Source organism: Panthera onca, chromosome A1, assembly GCF_046562875.1.
Source record: "Panthera onca isolate mPanOnc1 chromosome A1, mPanOnc1 haplotype 2, whole genome shotgun sequence".
In the NCBI taxonomy this organism is placed as follows: domain Eukaryota; kingdom Metazoa; phylum Chordata; class Mammalia; order Carnivora; family Felidae; genus Panthera; species Panthera onca.
This window is the reverse complement of record NC_138339.1, coordinates 131,057,634-131,080,930: the sequence shown is the minus strand read 5'-3', so window position 1 is coordinate 131,080,930 and position 23,297 is coordinate 131,057,634. Positions and strand designations below refer to the sequence as shown.

Here is a 23,297-nt window from a genome sequence, read left to right as displayed (position 1 = left end):
AGAGACAAAAACAGAGAGCACGAGTGGGGGAGAGGGGGAGAGAGAGAATTCTTTCAAAAATTTTTTTAACATTTGTTTGTTTTTGTGAGAGAGAGAGAAAGAGAGCATGAGCAGGGGAGAGGCGGAGACAGAGGGAGACAATCTGAAGTGGGCTCCAGGCTCCATGCTGACACCACAGAGCCCAACACGAGGCTTGAACTCACAAACTGCGAGATCATAACCTGAGCTGAAGTCAGACGCTTAACCAGCTGAGCTACCCAGGTGCCCCGAGAGAGAGTGAGAGAGAGAGAGAGAGAGAGAGAGAGGGGGGGGGGGGGGAGAGAGGGAGAGAGGGGAGAGAGGGAGAGAGGGGAGAGAGGGAGAGAGGAGAGAGGAGGGAGAGGGAGAGAGAGACAGAGAGACAGAGAGACAGAGAGAGAGACAAGTTTTAAGCAGCCTCCACACTCAGCTTGGAGTCTGATGCAGGGCTCCATTCCATGACCCTGGGATCATGACCTGAGCTGAAATCAAGGGTTGGACACTCAACCTACTGAGCCACCCAGGGGCCCCTGACAGAGTAGGCACCTGACAGAGTATACCCAAGTTATTTCATAGAAAGTGATGTGAGCATTTTTTTTTATCATGATACCTGAATTAACCTCTTCAGGGAAAAAAAGGGAAAATCAATGGTCTCAAAATTTTGGATCTCAGTTGACCTTCAGCAAGATATGTTACTGAAGACTCATATTTTTTGTTGTTGTTGTTTAACTGTGTTTCTCAGTGGGGAACTGTTGACATTTTCAACAGGATAGTTCTTCACTGCACCAAATTGTCCCATACATCCCTGGCTCCTACCCACTAAATGCAGGCAGCATTCTTCAGTTGGTGTGACCACCCAAAACACCCCCATGTGAGAACTACTATTCTGTAAAATTTAGTATCTTTAAATTAGAGAAACAGTCTTGCTTTTTATATAATAGGCATTTAAACAAATTTCCTGTTGATTATTTTAATTATCAGTAATCTGTCATCAGATAGGTGATAATGTGCTTTAGCCTAATTCTGTTCACGTAATTAGTTATATTTAATAAATGATAAAAGGTTCAGTTGATCATATATGTTTTAATATAATCTGAAATGAGAATTCTGTTAACAGTTTCCATTTAAAATCAAGGACTTCACCCTAGAAATTAACGCAAGTATTTATGGAAGATCTACCTTAAAATTCAATATTTTACTGTTAAAAAGTTTAGGGGGAAATGAATGTATGTTCATTTTCATGATGTCAATTACTCTTTTTGTTTTTCTTTCAGAATTGGTCCCTAGGAAAGAACTCCTTATAGAAAATGTGCCATACTGTGATGCACCAACTCAGAAAAAATGAGTTTTCTAGGATAAACTCAAGCTTTGTAGTTTTTAATCTTAAATATATAACTCTGGCAAAAGTTTTGGAAATGGAAATATTCCTCTTAGAACTGGCCTGTTGAAAATGAATGAAGTATTGCATCATAATTAAATTTCACATTAAAAGAACATTGCTGAAAACTGCAGAACATAGTTAAATATTTCTAGACAGCATTAGATAAGAAGACCTGTAATTTGCATATAAAATCAAAATTTATAAAGTAAAATGAACGCTTAGGGAGGCATGTCATACTCATTTCTCTTTGACCTTGATGAGTATTTTAGTCTCACCATAACTAAGAGTGCAGTGTTTTGACAAGTTGGTGGGTTTTCCTCCCATGTGAAATGAAACTGTTAGATTAAAATTATTAGATTAAATTTATGATTAGTCCCACAAACCTTAAATTAGTAAAAAATCATAGCATATACCAACTCTCTATAGAAAGCAGCCTTTGTTTCCTGTAAAGCATTGACATTATTTCTGTAATTATTCTAAAAAATAATTATACACTTTCGTTTCAGAGGTAGAGTATCTCTCTGTTCCTGTAAAGACATTTTTTTTCATAAGTCTTCTGAAGATAGATGAATAAAATATCAAAATCACCTAGGATCACTGTGGAATAAATCCGAATTTTTTTAGGAAGGAGTGACCCTTGATCAAACTATATAATATAGCCTTAGTAGAAATAGCTGTACTTAGACATAGCTAGACTTTATAATGAAAATGTAACACATGGCTCCATTCTTTCCATTTTAATCAATAAACTTAAATGGCTTTTTTTCCCCACATGTCCCATCCCTCCCTGACAAGATTGGGAATATCACAGAACAGTTTGTCATTGTACCCTCTAATGGTAGGAATTATAAAATTGTATTTAATAATCTTCTTGTTTTTCTTTTATCTGTGTGTCTTTACCATTCTCTGTTCTTAGTGAACAGTGTGTTCTTTCCTAATTCCCTGATAAGTTTTCCCAATAACAATACAGAGTTTTAAATTTTTGCAAGATTCTTTTTTTTTCTTTAATATTTATTTTTGAGAGAGAGCACAAACAGGGGAGGGGCAGAGAGAGAGAGAGAGAGGGCGAGTGAGAATCCAAAATTGATTTTGCTCTGACAACAGGGCTCGAATCCATGAACTGTAAGATCATGAGCAGAGCTGAAACCAAGAGGCAGACGCTTAATCAACTGAGCTACCCACGCACCCGTAAAATGTTTGCAAGATTCTTGATGCAAGCTTTGTTTGTTGGCAAAACATGGATATATCCATTCTGGATATGAAATGTTAGGTTTTAACATAATTTAATTTTAAAACATAATAAAATAATTTAATTTTAGAAAATCAAAGATTTTTCTAAATTCCTTAGACATATTATACTTAACATTAAGCCATTGACTATCTTTAATGCCTTCTAATACTTTTGAGGAGAGTAGTTAGTAGTCTGTGAAATGGTTTATACATGTCAAAAGATTTGCTATGTTAGTTTTTCATCTCCTATGTATATTTGTTACTTATGTGGAAATTATACCTACATAAAAATAAAAGTTGTTTGCTATTTGAAATGTGCCTTTATAAAAGTATGCTGAAAGTTGTCATAATACCATCACTGGTAATTTTCCTGACTTACTACTGTTTCATTAAGTATATTATATATTTTAAGGAAAGTTGCCTGACCTAGGTTAATTTAACATATTTTAATTATTTCCGTATTATTGAACAGTTTTAGCAGTTCTTAGCTTTCTCTCTTTAATCTTAATTCCCTTGTTCAATTCTTCACTCACATTAATTTAAATATCTCAACAGGGTTTGTTTTTTTTTTAATAGTTACCATTAAGAGCAATAGAGGTTAATAATTCATAGGTTTATTTTATTAAAGTAGTGGCTTTGAGATTTTCTCCAAGATACATGTTTTAGATATATAAGAGAAAAGATCCTGTTTATATTAGCAAACAAAACTATAAAATAGAAATAGATTTTTTAAAGGTTCCTGGATGGCTCAGTTGGTTAAGCTGCTAACTCTTGATTTTGGGTTGAGTCATGATCTCATGGTTTGTGAGATTGAGCTTTGCATTGGGCCCCGCACTGCAGTGCAGAACCTGTTAGGGATTCTCTATCCCGTCTCTGTCTGTCCTCCTTGAGCAGATAATAAATAAATTAAAAAAAAAAAAAGGAAATGGACTTTTTTTAAAAAAAGCTGTAACTTAAAAATGAAAGATATACTATGTTCCTAGATGGGACAATTGAAAATTATGGAAGTGAACAGTTCTTTAAATGTTACCTATCAAAATCCCCAAAGATTGGAAGTCTGTCTAAATAAAAATATATAACTTGTACACTCTGTGAAAGCTACTATAAATAAAGTTTACAGAAGATACTTGCTACCAACATAATGATTAAAATAGTTAAGATGTGGGGCGCTTTGGTGGTCAGTCAGTTAAGCTTCAGACTTCAGCTCAGGTCATGATGTGGCAGTTTGTGAGTTCAGACACCATGTCAGGCTCTGTGCTGACAGCTCAGAGCCTGGAGCGTGCTTCAGATTCTGTCTGTCTCTGTCTGTCTGTCTCTCTCTCAAAAGTAAACATTAAAAAGATAGTTAAGATGTAAATGTTCCTATGACTCAGTAAAAGATAACTCAGTGGAAAATGATCAAATGATATAAATTAAAAGTTCACAGAAGAAGAAATATTAAGCCTCACTAGTGATCAGAGAAATGTAAATTAAAACAAAATGAAACAATTTTGTTCATCAAATTTGCAAAAGCTAAAGAAGCTCAAGATACCCAATATTTTTAAAGGTCATAGGGTGTGAGGAAATGGGCAATCTCATATTTCTGGAAAGGATGTAAGTGATAGGGCTTTTTTGAAAGGAAAATTGACATCAAAATTTAAATATATTGTTCAGTCTTTATGTCAGTAGCACACAGGAGTGCTAATAAATGAACACTCAGATATATTTACAGAAATTTCTGTAACATTATTTATAATTAAAAAAAATTGATAATAGCCTAAATTTCCAAACTTGGGGCGGAGAATTAAAGGAAATAGAGTTCTGGGATACTACACAACAGTTCAAAAATTGATGCAAAATATATATATTGTCAACTGAAAGAAGCAAGTCACAGAATATATGTTCTCTATGAATCCATTTACATACAAAAGAACTACTTTGCACAGGTTTGTGCATATACAGTAAAATCTTGGGTTGCGAGTAACTTGTTCTGTGAGTGTTCCACAAGACGAGCAAACATTTCTAATAAATACTAACTTGATAAACGAGAAATGTTCTGCAGTATGTGTAGTACATGATGCCGAATGTCACATCACAACTGAGCCGATGGTTCTTGAAATTCACTTAGGTATACAAGTGCTTTGGATTATAAGCATGTTTCTGGAATGAATTATACTTGTAAACCAAGGTTTTACTGTATATACAAATGAATAGAAATATACATGCTTAATGTTACTACAGTTGACCTTTGAACAACAAGGGCTTGAACTGCACAGATCCACTTATACATAGACTTTTTTTTATAGAGTACAATACTATAAATGTATTTTCTTGTCTTTATGATTTTCTTAATATTTTCTCTAGCTTTTTTTTTTTAAAGAATACAGTATATAATGCTTGTATAAAATATGTGTTAATCAACTGTTACTGTTAAGGCCAACAAGTAGGCTATTAGTTATGTTTTGAGGCATATCAAAAGTTATATGTGGATTTTTGACTGCACAAAGTTCAGCTCCCCTAACCCCCATATTGTTCAAGGGCCAAGTGTAGGTAGGTAGGAAAATGAGATTTGATGAAAGGACTGATAAATTGAGGATTTTTATTAGGATAACTCTTGCATGTTTAAATATTTTTTACAGTGAGTGTATCAATGTATAATTTTTAAAGGACAGTACTTAAGCTGCTAGTGATTTATTTATTTATTTATTTTATTTTTTATTTTTTTAACATTTATTTTTGGGACAGAGAGAGACAGAGCATGAACTGGGGAGGGGCAGAGAGAGAGGGAGACACAGAATCGGAAGCAGGCTCCAGGCTCTGAGCCATCAGCCCAGAGCCTGATGCAGGGCTCGAACTCACGGACCGCGAGATCGTGACCTGAGCTGAAGTTGGACGCTTAACCGACTGAGCCACCCAGGCGCCCCTAGTGATTTATTTAAAACTTAATTATCAAATAGTTCAGATATCAGCATCTAGTGTATGAGACACTCATGAGCCTAATTCCCACATTTGACAGATGTTAACATTTTGCCATATTTGTTTAAAGAGCTCCTTCTTTGTAAGACACAAAACCTTAAAAAGTTAAAGTCCCACCTCTCTTTTCTTTCGCCTGCCTCTTTTCAGGTATAATTACTGTTTTACAGTTCATGGATATCATTCCCATACTTGTTTTTATACTTTTACCAAATGTGCATGTGTTCAAAACAATATATAGTGTTGTTTTGTGGTTTTAAAATGAAAATAAATGGTGTTATACTTTATGTGTTCTCGAGCTTATTTTCATCATACATGAGGTTTTAGAGATTATTTTTAAAAAATTTTTATATGAGATCTATTTTGTTGCATAAATAGCTAGGTCTTTTACTTTTATGTCTTATTCCATTGTAAGAATAAACTAGTTTATCCATGTCTCTTGATGAACAGTAGTATTGTTTTGTTTTTTGATATTGCAAACAAATTTACCAAAGATTCCAGCATGTGGATTTTGTACCCAAAGTTTACCTGAATATACACAAGGAAACAGAACCGTTGAGTCATAGGGTATGTACATACTCAGTTCTTGCTAGAATTTTTAAATTGTTCTTCTTCTTTTTTTTTTAATGTTAGAGAACACAAGCAGGGAAGAGGGGCAGAGGAAGAGAGAGAATTTTAAGCAGGCTCCACACTTAGCATGGATCCCAGTGGCAGGGCTCGATCCCACATCCCTGGGATCATGATCTGAGCCAAAATAAAGAGTTGGTTGCTCACCTGACTGAGCCACCCAGGTAACTCTTAAATTGTTCTTTAAAGTAGTTGTACCACTTTATATTCTAGTCAACAGTGTATGAGAAGCCCCATTTTTCCATATCTTCACTGTTAGTGTTATATAGGACTTTTCACATTTTTGTCAAATATTTGGATATGAAATGGTATCATTTTTTTTTAAGTTTATTTATTTTCAGAGAGACAGTACGAGTGGGGGAGGGCAGTGAGGGAGGGAGAATCCAAAGCAGGCTCCATGCTGCCTCACAGAGCCTGGTGAAGAGCTTGAACCCACAAAACCCTGAGATCATGACCTGAGCCAAAACGAAGAGTCAGACGCTCAACCGACTGAGCCACCCAGGTGCCCCATGAAATGGTATCATGTTTTAATTTGGATTTCTGTATTACTGGTGAGATCATCTTGTACTTACTGGTCATTACAGTTTTCCTTTATGAATGTGTGTTCATATCCTTTGTCCTCCTTTTTCTTTTGGATTGTCTGGCTATTTCTCACTAATCCTTTTTATATGTTCTGGGTACTAATCTTGTGTTTGTTATCTGTAAATGCTTTCTTCCATAACGTGACTTGTCTTTTAACACTGTTTATCATCAACCTGTATTATGGGAGTTTATTTTAGTGTATCCATTTTAAAAGATTTTTTATTAATTTTGCTTTTGTACCTTTTTAAATAATATTTTATACTCCATAGGCATAAAGATGTTCTAAAACATTTTCCTCTGAACATTAAGGTTTTGCTTTCTATATTTGGGACTTAATGCCATCTAGAATTTATTTTTATTTATATATGAGGGAGGGATTTAGTTTTACCTTTTTTATTGGAAAATTTTGCCTCAGGATCATTTATTGGATAACCCATCCTTTTTCTGATTACGTGTAAAAGAACTTTGATCATATCTCAAGTTACAATATATTAGAATCATTTAAGGACATAGCTATTTACGGACTTGGTTTCTACAATTATCCCTCTTCTCCCCCAAATCTTCCCCCCCCCCCCCCACTGGATTGTTCTCAATGGCATTCAACATTCCAGAATATTTCCTTTGTTTAAAAAAAACTTTATTGAACCCACCTCTGCCCTCGAGCTTCAACACTACATTTTTCTGCAGTTTTTACTAAGAGGTTTCTGTCCTTATCAGCACTTCTCTCCCCATTCTATCTTATACAGACCCCACTCAAGGCTTAATCTCTACCACTGCAATCAAACCCTTCTTGTCCCAGTTACTGGTGACCTCCACTTAGAAGTCCAAAGGTCAGTTTTTAGTTCTTATTTTATTCATCCTCTCAGTAGCAGTTGGCATAATCAATCATTCCCTCTTTTTTGAACAGAGACCTAGACACTCATTTACTATAAACCTATTGTATGATACAAACATGGACCCAAGTAACAAAAATGCCTGCCTTGTCTTCTATTTGTTATTTTAGAGCCACTCTCCTCCTTTCTTGACCCTGGTCTCAGCCTCCTCTGTGAGGACTGACTGTGTAAACCAGCTCCAAGTGGCTTCTGTACTTTCTGACTTTTGGTTGGTTGGGCTAATGGGGGATGCTGGCAGGTATCAGGAGGGAGGAAAATGAGGGCAGTTATTTATCTGTCTGACTGTATCCCTGAGAAGTTGCCTCAGGCTGTACTATCCTCAAAGCTTCTCTCAAGGTGGGTTCTGTACAGTTCTTGCCTTCCAGTTTGCGTAAGAGCTTCCCTTTCCTTTTTAGGCCTGGGGTTGCAACAGCTTATCTGCTACTATCCACATGGGTTCCCCTACACTCAAAGTTTTATAAATAGTGACTTTACATGTAAATCTTTCTCAAACTTCCATATTTTTTTTTCAAACTGCCATATTTTAATTCACTAATTCACTGCCCTGAGGAAACTTACTTATGGAGGTGAGAGACAGATGATAGGCAAAATTAACAAGTAAATTAGAAGGTGATACGTAATGTGGAGAAAGATAAGGCAGGAAAGGGAGATAGGGAAGCTGGGAACAATAAGGTGTTGCAATTTTAAATGTGATCAGGGAAGGTCTCACCAAGAAAGTGATAGTTGAGCAAAGACAAGGGTATGAGGGATCTAGACATACATATATGTAAGGGGAGAGTTTTCCCTTACAGCAAACTGCTAGTGCAAGGTTCCTAACACTGGCTCATGCCTACTGTCATGGAAGAAAGCCCAGTGACAGGAGGAAAGTGACTTACGGAAAGAGTAGTAGTAGATGCAGTCATAGAAATGATATGATAGAAAGAGCTGGGGAGTAGATGCCAGGTTATTTGGGCTATTACAAAGACTATGGTTTTCACTCTTATCAAAATGAGAGCCATTAGATGATTTTCGAGAAGAGAAGTGATATCTGATTTTAAGTCTTAAAGAGCTCACTTTGGCTTTTGTGCTGAGAATAGACTATGGGGCAGGGTTGATTACAGGGATATGAATTAGAAGTCTGTTGAATAAATCTAGATAAGAGGTGATAATGGCTTAGGCCACAGTGGCAGCACTTATAGTGGTGAGAAGGGGCACAATTCTGGGTATATTTTCATAGAGCTCATGGTGTTGTTATGTGAAGTGAGACAACAAGGAGTCAGATAATTTCCAAGAGTTTTGGCCTGAGCAACTAGAAATACATTGTTGCTATCAATTACTATGGTTAAAAACAGACTAAGTTTGTGAAAAATCAGGAAATTAGTTTTAGACATGTATTGATTGAAATGCCTATTAGATATCCAAGTGGAGATGCTAATAAGACATTAAATGTAACCTCTGTATTTCAGGAAATTGTCTGGGCTGGAAATACATATTTGGGAACCATTAATACAGATAAAGTACTTAAAACCATAATACTGGATGAAATCACCAAGAAATTGAATTTAGATAGAAAAGGAAAGTTGAGTCCTGGGATACTCCAGTGTTGGGGTTAAGGAGATAAAGAACAACAAGCACCAGAAACAGAAAAATTTCCAGTAAGGTAGGAGGAAAACAAAAAGAAGGTAGAATAGAGGTTGGCAGACTGTGGCTCACAGAGTAAATTTGACCCACTGCCTTTTTTTGTAAGTAACATTTTATTGGAATACTACCACACTTGTCCATTTACATGTTTTCTATGGCTGCTTCCATACTATAATGCCATCATTGAGTAATTTCCTCCATAAAACCTAAAATTGCTATCCGTTCCCATACAGAACAAGTTTTTGACCCCGGGTGTAGAGTCCTGGAAGCCAAGTGAAAAAAATGTTTCATTGTAGAGGGAATGATTGCAGTGTAATTGCAATTTAAAAATTCCAGTAGGATTTAGAAGCATGAAGGTGGTTTTGATCCCTTAGGCAAGAGAATTTCAATGAAATAATTGGAGAAAGTTATGCTCATGTTGATTCTACCCAAATTGATCTTTAAATTCATTGTGATCACAGTTGAAATTGCTGTAGGATTTTTTGACGAACTAATAAAATTTACTCAGAAATTTATGAGGAATAATAAAGGTCCATAAATAGCTAAATCAGCTATAACAGAAGAGTAAAATTAGATATCCGTATGCAAAAAATGGAATTTTGATCCATACCTAACACTATATATAAAAATTAATTCAAAATTTGTCATAGACTTAAATATAAAACCTAAAACTGTAAAACTTCATAAAGTAACAGGAGAAAATCTTTTTCGGCTTTGGATTAGACACAGATTTCTTAGATATAACACAAAATGCACCATACATAAAGAAAAAATAAACTGGACTTTATCAAAATTAAAAAACTTTGCTCTGTGAAAGGTAACTGTAAGAGAATGAAAAGATAACCCACAGACTGAGAAAAAATATTCACACATCATAAACTGATAAAGAATTTGTATCCCAAATATATAAAGAACTCTTAAAATCAGGGAACAAGCTAATTTTTGAAACAGATAAATATTTGAAAAAATTATCAAGTTATCAAAAAAATTAAGTTATAAAAGTGGAAAATATGCACATGAAAAGATGCTCAACGTTAGTCATTAGAAATTAAAATCACAATTAGATACTGCTATACACCTTTTCTGGTAGCTAAAATTAGAATGAGTGACCATACCACAGACTGACAAGGATCCAGAGGAACTGAAATCCCCATACATTGCTGGTGGGAATGCAAAATGGCTGAACAACTTTGAAAAACTACTAAGAAGCTAAACATATACTCCCAGTATAATCCAGGTATTTACATAAGAAAAATGAAAGCATTTATCCACGTGGAGACTTATTTATATTATATTGCACAAGAAAGGAAACCATCAACAAGATGAAAAGATAACCTATAGAATTGGAGAAAATATTTATAAAGCATATCTCATAAGGGGCTAATATCCAAAAATATATAAAGAACTTAACTCAAGAGCAAGAAAAAAACAACCCAATTTAAAAAACAGGCAGAGGATCTGAATGTTTTTCCAAAGAAGACATACAAATGGACAACAGTTACACAAAAAGGTGCTCAACATCACTGTTCAGTCAAATGCAAATCAAAGCCACAATGAGATACCACTTCATATCTCTCAGAATGGATATTATCAAAAAGACAAGAGTAAGTTTTGGTGGGAATGTGGACAAAAGGGAATCCTTGTACACTGTTGGTAGAATGTAAATTGGTGGAGCCACTCTGTAAAAACAGTATGGAAGTTTCGCAATAAATTAAAAATAAAACAACCATACAATCCAGCAATTCTATTTCTGGGTATTTATCCAAAGAAAATGAAAACACTAGCTCGAAAAGATATTTGCGCCCCATGTTCATTGCAGTGTATTTCCAGTAACCTAAGTGTCTGTCAGTGTATGAATGGATAAAGAAAATGTGGTGCAGGTATTTGTGTTATATAGAGAAAACTTATTCAGCCATTAAAAAATAAAATCTTGCCATTTGCCACAACATGGATGGGCCCTGAGGACATTATGCTAAGTGAAATAAGTCTGAGAAAGACAATGTGTGATCTCACTTATATGTGTACTCTGAAAACAAAAAGACTGAACTTATAGATACAGAGAACAGATTGGTAGTTGCCAGAGTCAAGGAGTAGGGGTGGACAAAATGGGTAATCAAAGGTAGTCAAAAGGTACAACTTATAGTTGTAAAAAAAAATTAATCACAGGGATGTAATGTACAACATTACATTAATTATATATATAATTTATATATAATATATAAAAATTATATGTATAAATTATAGATATATATATTATATAGTTATACATTAACTATAGTTAATAATATTGTATATTTCAAATATCCTAGGGAAGTAAATTTTTAAAATTCTCATTATGGGGCACCAGGGTGGCTCAGTCAGTGAAGCATCCCACTTTGGATTCCGGCTCAAGTCATGATGTCACCATCATGAAATCAGTCTCCACGCTGAGCATGGAGACTGCTTGAGATTCTCTCTCTCTCTCTCTCTCTCTCTCTCTCTCTCTCTCTCTCCCTCCCTCTGCCCCTCTCCCTGATTTGTGGGCTCTCTCTCTCAAAAATTTTTTTAATAAAATTAATTAAGAAAATAAAAGTTCTCATCACAAGAAAAGATAGTGCAACTATGTGTGGTGGTGACTGTTAACTAGACTTACTGTTATTCTACTTATTGTGATTATTTCACAATACATACAAATACTGAATAATTACATTGTACACCTGAAACTAATATGTCAATTATATCTCAATAAAATAAAACCTTATTTATAGCAACTTTATTTGTAATGGCCCCAAACTAGAAACAACCCAAATGTCCATGAAGCAGATGAATGAATAAATTTTGGTATATTCCTTTGGTACAAAGGAATACTTCTCTAGAATAAAAAGAAAGGAACTATTGCTACATGCAACGAATAGATGAATGTCAAAATACTTTATTATGAGTGAAAGAAACCAGACAAAAACAAGTACATATTTTATGATACTGTTTATATAAAATTCTAGAAACTGCAAACTAATCCATAGTGGTAGAAAGCAGATCATTGGTTGCCAGAGGATGAGGGCATGGAGAGGGATGGTGGGAGGAACTCAAACCGTGTATGAGGAGACTTTGGAGGGTGATGTATATGTTCATTTTCTTGATAGTAGTGATGATTTGATGGATGCATGCACATGTATGTACAAATTTCATGTGTACATTTTAAATATGTGTAGTTACCATATATGTCAGTTATAATAAAATAAAGCTGTTAAAAAAGACTATAAAGTCTTAGTGATTCTAAGTGTAGTATTGGTGAAAAAACTGAAAAATGGTAGCAGTTGACCAGAAGATAGACCACAGAGATAGACCCAAATAACCCTCTGAATGTATATACTTTCTTTATTCTATACGTTCTTAATAGTTTTTTCAATGAATATCTGTGTCTGAAAGTATTTATTTTCAGCCTTTCCCTTGAATAAGTTTAGTTAGGTACAGAATTTTATGCTGAGGGGCACCTCGGTGGCTCAGTCGGTTAAGCGTCCCACTTCAGCTCAGATGATGATCTCGAGGTTCATGAGCTTGAGCCCCGCGACAGGATCTGTGCTGACAGCTCAGAGCCTTTAGCCTGCTTGGGATTCTGTGCCTCCCTCTCTTTCTGCCCCTCCCCCATTCATGCTCTGTCTCTGTCTCTATCAAAAACAAATAAACATTAAAAAAAAATTTTTTTTTAAAGAATTTTATGTTGGCACCTTTTTCCTTAGCACTTCACAGATAGTGTTGTCTTTTAACCTCATTTTACTGCTGAGACATTTATTAGCAATCTAATTGCAGTCCCTTTTGGCTAATCTGTCCTTTCTTTATGATTGATTTTAAGACTTCTGTGTTTTCTTTGGTATTCTAGGTAGAGATTTTATTTTTGTTTATCCTACTCAACTTTGGTGTACTTCATCTTTCTGAAGATTCATGTCATGCTTCAATTTTGGAAATTTTTCATCCCCTATATTTTCATTAACTCACAAACATTCTCTACAGTTTTTTGCTTAGTGGGGGCTCCTATTAGGTATCTCTCATTGTGCTTCATTCTGGTACTTTGCTCAGTTTTACTGGTTTAGTATTTGCTCTAGTTCACTATCACTTTCTTCATCAGTATCTGATCTGTTGTTTATTAACACCCATGCATTTCTCTTGTAATTTCAGTGACTATTTTTCATTTCTAGTCATAATGTTTGGTTTTTATATTAAATACACTATTCCTTTTGCACAGTGATTTGTTCTGTAATCCTAGTTCTTCATATCTTTCATCATTTAAAAATACTAATTTTATAGTCTCTCTCAGAATATTCTATCATCTGTCTAGATTGTCAATACTCCTTTTTGTTCTTGACAGTCTTTCCTCATGTGTCTTATAATTTTTTGATAATGTGTATATCTTGAATGGCAATTGTTATTTCTCTTATGGTCAAATGTGGAGTTGTAAATTATGGGAGTGTTCCTCCGAAGAGATTTTATGCGTGACTTTGCCAGGTACCCCAAGAGTAACTTGGAGATTTCCATTCCACTCAGGTCATTTAGAATTGATCCTGAATCAGTGAATGGCATGGTGATTTTCTTCTCTCACCAGTGATTTTTCCCCCACCCAGAGTCCCTGGATCTTTGCTCTCTCTCTCTGGCCTTATGAATAGTTTTTCAGTCCTCTTTCATGGTACTTTGAAGGGGACTTGCTTTATACAGAGATCTCAGTTCTACTCTTTGTTACACCCAAGTCCAGGGACTCATCACCTGTGATATGCTGGAAATAAAATCTAAGCCTCTAGCTATTAAGTAAGGTCTATTTCCAGGTCACCTCACAGCCTTTTAGGCTACCTCAGTGTCACCTTACAATTACAATCTGCTTTGACTTTCAGTTCTCTTTTCTTTCTAGCAAATGGGAATTTCTTTTCATTTCCTATGAGCTCAGCCATGTAATATAAGCCAGAATGCAAAGAAATGCTAAAAGAGTAATGATGTAATGTTAAAAGGACCCACAAGCCAGAGTGAAGGAACTCTTCAGTCAAATTTGGGACAGTTTTTTTTTTTTTTTAACGTTTATTTATTTTTGAGAGACAGAGAAAGACATAGTGTGGGCAGGGAAGGGGCAGAGAGAGAGAGGGAGACACAGAATCCAAAGCAGGCTTCAGGCTCTGAGCTGTCAGCACAGAGCCCGACGCGGGGCTTAAACCCACAAACCGCAAGATCATGACCTGAGCTGAAGTTGGATACTTAACTAACTGAGCTACCCAGGAGCTCCAAGTTTGGGACAATTTATGGATCAAAAATAACAATTATACTATAATGGACTTATACATAAATTAAAAATAAAATATTCTGGGGCACCTGGGTGGCTCAAGTAGGTTGATTATCTGACTCTTGATCTCAGGGTTCTGAGTTTGAGTCCTATGTTGGGTATGGAAACTACTTTAAAAAATAAAATAAAAATAAATAAAAATTTTATTTTTTATTTATTTTTTTTATTAAAATTTTTTTTTAAGGTTTATTCATTTTTGAGAGACAGAGAGAGACAGAGCATGAGTGGGGAAGGGGCAGAGAGAGGGAGACACAGAATCCAAAGTAGGATTCAGGCTCTGAGCTGTCAGCACGGAGCCCGTTGTGGGGCTCGAACTCACAAGCTGTGAGATCCTGACCTGAGCCGAAGTCGGACGCTTAACCGACTGAGCCACCCAGGCGCCCCTAAATAAAAATTTTAAAATGAAATAACCCATGAGTTCATTAAGACAGTCAAAGAGGGGAAGAAAGAAAAAAGGTGAAGTTTGGAGGGCTTTTTTGTTTTTTTAAGCAGACAACTTTTCTTTAGCTTTGAAATTTTTCAAAATTAAAAGTTGAAGTTAATTGAAATTGAATCTCATTCAGCATTTTGTTGGTGGAATGGTTAAATTCTGTATTAGCTTTAGTTCACATGTTGCCTGAGAATTCCAGATACTTTTTCTAGGAACAAACAGGTTTCTTTTTTTTTAAGATTTTGTTTTTAAGCAATCTCTACACCTAAAGTGAAGCTTGAACCCACAACCCTGATACCAAGGGTTGCATGCTCCATTGACTGAGTCAGCCAGGTGCCCCAGAAACAAACAAGTTCCTAAAATGTTAATCCAATTGTCTGACAATCCAATGTTAATATCTCAAGGCTTCTGAGTATAAGGAATCTTAATCAACAAAATGTGATTCAGGCCTTCAGTTTATGAATCTTTTTCCTGCTATATCCTTTTCCTAATTTCAACTGAATGCGATCTTTTTTATTTTTTCAACCAACAATAACTGAATTGCTCAGGGTCAATCTGAAAGATAGGTGCTAGAGATTCAAAGACAAGACAATCTATCAGGGAAGACCAGCAAGGAAGGAGGCAGTTGGAGTGTAATTACTGCTATACGGGATTAAAAAGTTTTAAGTATATAAAAAGTAATTTATTAGAAAGTGGTTGGTAAAAGACAATAAATACATAAGATGACGTGCTTTTAATATCTTAAAGAAGTAAACAGTTATAAAATAACTCACAGCTAACACTATTTTTAAATATCAATTAGAATGAAAAACAGGACATTTTTAAAAAATTTAACGTTTATTTTTATTTATTTATTTTTAATTTTTTTTAAATGTTTATTTATTTTTGAGAGAGACAGAGACAGAATGCGAGTGGGTTGGGGCAGAGAGAGAAGGAGGCACAGAATCCGGATCAGTCTCCAGGCTCTGAGCTGTCAGCACAGAGCCTGATGTGGGACTCAAACTCACCAGCTGTGAGATCATGACCCGAGCTGAAGGCAGATGCTCAACCGAATGAGCCACTGGGGCGCCACTGTTTATTTTTATTTTTGACGGAGAGAGAGCGCGCGCGCATGAGTGGGGGAGGGGCAGAGACAGGGAGACAGAATCGGAAGCAGGCTCCAGGCTCCGAGCTGTCAGCACAAAGCCAGATGCAGGGCTTGAACTCACAAACCACGAGATTATGACCTGAGCTGAAGTAGGTCGCTTAACTGACGGAGCCACCCAGGCACCCCAGGATTTTGTTTCTAAGAGAGGACAACTTTGTGAGATCTTAAGCTTTCTGCCACAAATCGCTTTATGTAGCATTTTTCATCCTCTTATATTTTGCTCTGGTAACAGTGAAGGTACTACTGTCATAGATAAGATTCCCAGAGAAACAGACTATGCATGTAGGAGATTTTTTAACATTTATTTATTTTTGAGACAGAGAGAGACAGAGCATGAACGGGGGAGGGGCAGAGAGAGAGGGAGACCCACAATCGGAAGCAGGCTCCAGGCTCTGAGTCATCAGCCCAGAGCCTGACGCGGGGCTGGAACTCACGGACCGCGAGATGGTGACCTGAGCTGAAGTCGGATGCTCAACCGACTGAGCCACCCAGGCGCTCCAAGGAGATTTAAGTTAAGGAGTGTTCTCAGGAATAACCCCTTTGAGGGAGTATGGCAGACTTGACGGAGAGAGCTGTGGAATTAGCACACAGCTGCAAAGGAGGCCAGGAGATGAACTGGCCTTCAGAATTGTGCTGAGCTGAGGCAAGGGGACCGGACTTGCCTTTCCTGGCATCAGCAGTCATTGAGGACAGGCAGATCCCGGTGAAGAGGCATAACCTGACTGAGGCAATTCCCTTCAATCGGACAACTAGCAAGAGCAATAGTTGTGAACCCTCAGCAGTCAGCACTCCCAGGAGCTAGAGAAATGAATGACTCCTTCTGAAGGAGACATCTGGTCAGTGCACAGAATCTGCTATACCAAATAAGGCCTTTCCATAATTAGCTCATACTTCTTGAGCAGGAAAAGCACAACTCTAAAGCTGAGCGTTTTCCCTTCTGGGAAGTAAGTATCCCAGAGACCGTTTGTTACCTATTCTGACCAAAAGAAGAGAGCAAACCCACTAGAAAAGAGCTAATCACATGCTGAGATTCAAGGTGAATTCATTCATGGAGTCATTTATTCATTCATTCATTCATTCAGTAAATGTCTATCTAGGATCACCTGAAGAAAAACCTACCAAAGTGGGAGGAGACTGGGTTCTAGTCACAGCTCTGTCACTGAAAATGGGATCTTTGAGTAAATCATTTATCATCCCTGGACTTGTGTTTCTTTTCCTATACAATGAGATGTGTGGGCTAGATTATTAGAAATATTTTAGTTGTGGGGACACCTGGATGGCTCAGTCAGTTAAGCATCCGACTTTGACTCAGGTCATGATCTCGTGGTCCATGAGTTCGAGCCCTGCATATTGACTCTTGATTTATGGCTCGAGTCATGATCTGGGATCAAGCCCTGCATTGGGTTAGTGCTGAGTGTGGAGCCTACTTGGGATTCTGTCACTCTTCCTCTCTCCCACTCTCCCCTGTACTCGCTAGCTTGTTCTCTCTCTCTCACAGTCTCAAAAATAAAAATAAAGAAATATTTTAGTTGTGATTAACAGAAACCCCCTTTACCTAGCTTGAGAGAAAAGAGAGAAAGAGAGGAGGCAATAGGTTTAATGAATAAATCTGCATCTCATAGAAGCTGGATTGAAGCTGAGCTATAGGAGCAGACTGGAGTGCTTTAGGTGATCCAGGGATGCCCTCCACCCCAGCCTCTGCACCTACTTCATTCTTTCCTACTGCTGCAGTCACTGTTTTTCAGTTCACACGAGGGAGATAATAAAATAGCAGCTCTTCTGTTTTCGTTTCCTGTATTCAAGAGAGTAGCCACACCCAGGCTAAAATCCCTTGGTCTGAGTTCCAGATTGTCTGAGAACAGTGCTTGTTGGCCTTATTTGTATGAAGGAAACAACCTCTGATTCAAATAACTGTGGCTAAGTGAGGAACCTGGTGGAGAGAGAAGTCTCCAGAAAATATTTAGGACAGTGTTCCATGACAGCCAACTTGTACACTGCTGTTGACACTAAAATCCTATGATTTGATTAAGCAATTACCTAAGTGAAATTTGATTCACTTTCCACTGATTCTTAAATGATGCTTTAAACTGTCATTTAACAATTATGGTGGTTGGGGAGCCTGGGTGGCTCAGCTGGTTAAGCGTCCAACTTCGGTTCAGGTCATGATCTCATGGTTTATGAGTTCAAGACCTGCATCATGGCTTAGGACTCTCTCTCTCCCTCTCCCCCCACTTATGTTCTCTCTCTCTCAAAATAAATAAGTAAACTTATAAAAAGTATGGTAGTTAATTAAAATACACAAATTGTGAATGGGAATTTGACAATTCAATGAGGGAGATCGAAACCTAATTCTCTGAGCAAAATGCATTGACAACTTCACTGTTCTATTTAGACCCATACAAAACTGACAGTGTTTACCTGGTAATAAAATATCAAGAAATGCAAAAAGAATGTTTTCAGAAGAGGAATGTGAATGTTTAAAACACCTGGACTAAAGATGTTTTTTCTTTTTTAATTTTTAAAAATGTTTATATATTTTTGAAGGAAAGAGAGACAGAATGTGAGCTGGGGAGAGGCAGAGAAAGAGAGAGGGAGACACAGAATCTGAAGCAGGCTCCAGGCTCTGAGCTGTCAGCACTTAACCAACTGAGCCACCCAGGTGCCCCTAAGATGTTTTTTCTTGATTCGTGATTGGTGTGTGGCTTAAACCAATTTCTGATATTTATTTACAATGAAGGTTATATTCTATAACCAGGAGTGTAGCTGTCATTAAGAGTTTGTGAAGTGATTGACAGAAAGGGGCTATAGACGTGGGGTGAGGATACAGTCTTTAGGTAGAGGACACAATTCATTTGCACTAAAACAGTACTGTGTGCAAACTTCCCTGATCTTCGGGTCCCCCAAACTGCCAATGAAATGACCTGACTTGGGGCATGATTCAATTAGGTCCTCAATAATTCCATTTCCTCTCATATTAGGGAACTTTATACCACATTAATCCTTCCAAACCTTTCTGAAAACACTCACTAAATGACTGCATAGGGAAGATTCACTGGAGAAGTTGATACTGATTCACTCAGTCTTATCTTAAATACTCATGAAACACCTAAGGGGTAGCTCAGACTGGGTGAATCAATATCAACTACTGTGAACAACCCCGAAGCAGGATCAGGCCATCTGTCTGCCAAAGGTCTATTCCTATATCAGGTTTTCACTGATACAAGGAAATAGAAAAATTACATAATTATTTGGTAATTTGGTTACCATCTAGAGTATGAGTTGGCAAACTATGGCCATCAGGCCAAATCTAGCCCTCCACCTAGTTTTGTAAATAAAGTTTGACTGGAATACTACCAGGCCCATTCATTTACATGTTGTCTGTAGCTATATAAAAAAAAAAAATATATATATATATATATATATATTTTTTTTTTTTTTTTTTTTTTTTTTTTGCTATAGCAGCACACTGTAGGAACAGTGAGTAGTTGGGACAGAAATTATATGACCCAGAAAGTCTAAAACAATATTTACAAGCTTATTTTGTTTTTCATGTAATTTCTACACCTAACATGGGGCTTGACCTGATGACCCGAAGATCAAGAATTGCTTGCTCTACTGACTGAGTCAGCCAAGTGCCCCTACTATCTTGTTCTTTACATAAACAATTTGCCAACCCAAGTCTAAAGATAAATTAATTTTCTCATATTATCTGTATTGGCAATCCAGAGCATTCCAAATTATTCACACAATTATATACAGTTCTTTTAAAGACTTATGTTTCCTGAATGTGCCTTCTCATATAGGCCTGTGTCAGAAGTATGATTGAGAAAATATGTTCTTCTCAATAAATGGTAGTGGGTGAATAGGATATTAATAGAAAAAAACTATTGGACCATATCTCACACCATACTAAAAAATCCACTCGAAATGTTGTGTAGATATAAACATAAAAGAGAAAACAAAGTTTTTAAAGGAAAAATAGAATATCTTTATGACTTTGGGGTACGCAAGAATTTCTTGGACACAAATATCAATCATAAGGGGAAAAATGATCATTTGGGCTACGTTAAACTTAAGAACCTCTTTGCCAAAAACACATTAAGAAAACGAATAGGCAGATTACAGAGTGAAAGAAGATATTTGCAGTACATATATCTGATTCACATCCAGAATGTGTAAAGAATTCCTCCAAATCAGTATACAAAAGATATAACATTAGAAAAATGGGCATAAGACTTGAATAGATTCTCCACATCTCCAAAAGGGGATTGTAATTAGTCAATTAACCTGAAAAAAAGGTATTCAACTATATTACTCATCATGGAAATGGAAAATACAAGGGGAAGGCAATATCACTACATGCCCACCAGAATGACTAAAATGTAAATAACAGATAATAACAAGAGTTGACAAGGATGTGGAGCATCTGGAGCTTTCATATGTTGCTGACCACAGTGCAAATTGGACCAACTTCGGAATCCTGTTTGTCAGTGTTTACTAAAGCTGGACATATGCATATCCTATGACCCAACGTTTGTACTCTGAGTTATGGAACTATGTTTACCAAAGACATACAAATATGGTTACTAATATTTTAGCCCAAACTGGAAACAAGCTATTAAAGTATTGCTAATGCTCGGTATTTTGATTAAAGTGGGGGATTGCACAGTGTTTACTTTGTGAAAATTCATTGAGCTTACGCACTTGGAATTTTTGTGCTTTTTTTGTATACATGTATATTATGCTAACAATAAAGATTTTCACTTAAAAAGAAAGTGAAAAAAAAAAAAAAACCATGCAGTTTACATTAAATCATTACCCCCTCCCTGTGATCTTAGCATAGTTACTTGAACACAACACTTATATGAAACACAAAAAAAAATTTTGTTCCTGTTAATGGTATAAATTAAACAAGTAAGTAAAGCCCACAATTCTGTTATATTTCAAGATTTAAAAACTATCAACTACCGGGGCACCTGGTTGGCTCAGTCAGTAGAGCATGCGACTCTTGATCTTAAGGTTGTGAGTTTAAGCCCCACATTGGGGTAAAGATTACTTAAAAATAAAATCTTTTAAAAAATAATTAATTACCATTTACCTCAGTATCCTTTTCAGAAGAATAAAATTCTGTTTGCACTAAAAATAAAGTCTGGCCATTTTTTCCAGGAACTATAGCACTTTATTACTTCCCTCCACAATAATGAACAAGTAAGACTGAACTGAGATGGGTCATTAACTTTTGTACTTGGATCCTGGGCTGCTAAAATGTCGTTTGCCAGAACATCATGTGGCTCTGATACACACAATGCAGGAAAAGAAAAGTTGTGGGTTGCCACAGTAACTGTAATGTAGGTATCTATTGGAATAAGGTTTTGATTATTTCTGCTTGTGACCACTCTAATTCCTCTATATTTTATGTCAATATGCCTGAGTAATAGTTGATATAGGAATTACTTAGAAGTATTGAATTTCTGTAAGTGTAAACTGTCAGTACATAATGTTCTTGCTGCTCATACACTTGCATTTAATTATGTCATTTGTTTTAGGAATAGCCCTATTTTAAAAATACTTTTACTTTTTTTCTCAGAAAAGATTTCCAAGCAGGCAGCACATAACACCTATTTCCATCTGCAACAGCACATTTTAGCTAATGTGATTCTGTGGCACCTTGATAGAATATCCTATTATAGATGTAGAAAATGAGGTAGAATGACAGAAGGTAATAAATTATTTAAGATCACAAAGCAAATCAGGGCAGAACTATTACTGGAATTTTGCTCAGGATGAGCCATTCATCAAGTGGTATTTTTGTGAAACACGTGCTATGGCCTAATTACTAGGGCGCAGTTCTACATTATGGGTGTGTGTGTGTATATTCAGCTCTAATCTCCCAAGTTATACAGACTTGTTCGTGTGTCTCCAAGGCCAAAATGTTTCCAAGAGTACCTCATCTGAGGCTAAATATCTGGTCATCCATCCTATCTCCCCACGTATTAGGGTTCTCCAGAGAAACAGAAGCAGTATCTGTTATGGAGGCTAATCACCAGCTACCATCTCCAAACTGGAGGATCAGGAAGGCCAGTAGTGTCCTTCAGTCCAATCCAAAGACCTGGGAATAGGATGGCATTTGGGGATCCCAACGGTGTCCGTCCTGATCTAAGTCTAAAAGCCTAAGGAGTCAGAGTGCCAATATCTGACAACCAGTAAAGGTGGATGTCTCAGCTCAAACAAAGAGTGAATTCATCCTTCCTCTACCTTTTGTTCTATTCATGCCCTCATTGCATTGGATGATGCCCACCCACATTGCTAAAGGAGATCTTTATTCAGTCTACTGTTCAAATCCTAATCTCTTCCAGAGACACACTTACAGATACATCCAGAAATAATGTTTTACCAGCTGAGATTTCCTAGTTCTCCAGAAATAATGTTTTACCAACATCCTTTAGCCCAGTGAAGTTGACACATAAAATTAACCATCACACCCAGCTAAATCAATATTGATTAACAACCTTCACTAAGCAAAGCATAGCACTAGATACTAGGCAAAATACAGAAGGAGCAAGAAATGTGACCTCACCCTCAGAGTTTAAAATGTAATGGGATTCTCTTGTGTGAGAACACTATGAGGAAAAAGAAGAAACCCAAAACAAACAAAAAACAAGCAACCCCAGAATACTCACTGTGTTTTTCCAGAGGATGGAATGGAGGTCTCAGGGACTATTTCTATTACAGTATGGAGAAGCTTCATGCCTTACAGAGTATCTTCTGACTTCTTTGTTTCATTTATCCTCCTCTACAAACAATCTCTAAAGGAAAGAGGAAAATGATTCTGTTAACTTATACAAATAAATTTTTTTTCACACCTTTTTTCCCTCTATTTGCAGCCCTCTTTTTTCACACTACCCATCAGCTCTTTTCCATAAGCGAATTGTGTAAATTTAATATTTTATTAGTTGTTAAAAATTGTTATTGAAAAGAACATTGCAAGTTATCATTGATTCATATATATACATGAAGTCAGAAATGATTTAAATAACTAAATTCTACCTGAATAATATTCAAAATAAACATTGTGTAAGTTACCATTTTAGTGTGATAAGGCAGTTAGTAATATG

General features: G+C 36.4%; 1 protein-coding gene across 2 annotated transcripts in view; it reads left to right on the top strand.

Moving 5' to 3' along the window:
- LYRM7 (LYR motif containing 7) overlaps positions 1-23,297 on the top strand; it is a 63,704-nt gene that overhangs the window by 28,394 nt on the left and 12,013 nt on the right. Inside the window, exon 5 of one of the 2 annotated variants that reach the window (XM_060637884.3) lies at positions 1,293-5,868. The exons of the other annotated variant lie outside the window; for it this stretch is intronic. Coding sequence (XP_060493867.1) covers positions 1,293-1,363 — 71 coding nt within the window. The 3' untranslated portion in view covers positions 1,364-5,868. Of the gene's footprint in view, positions 1-1,292; positions 5,869-23,297 lie in introns of those variants that run through there. 2 annotated transcript variants of the gene reach the window in all.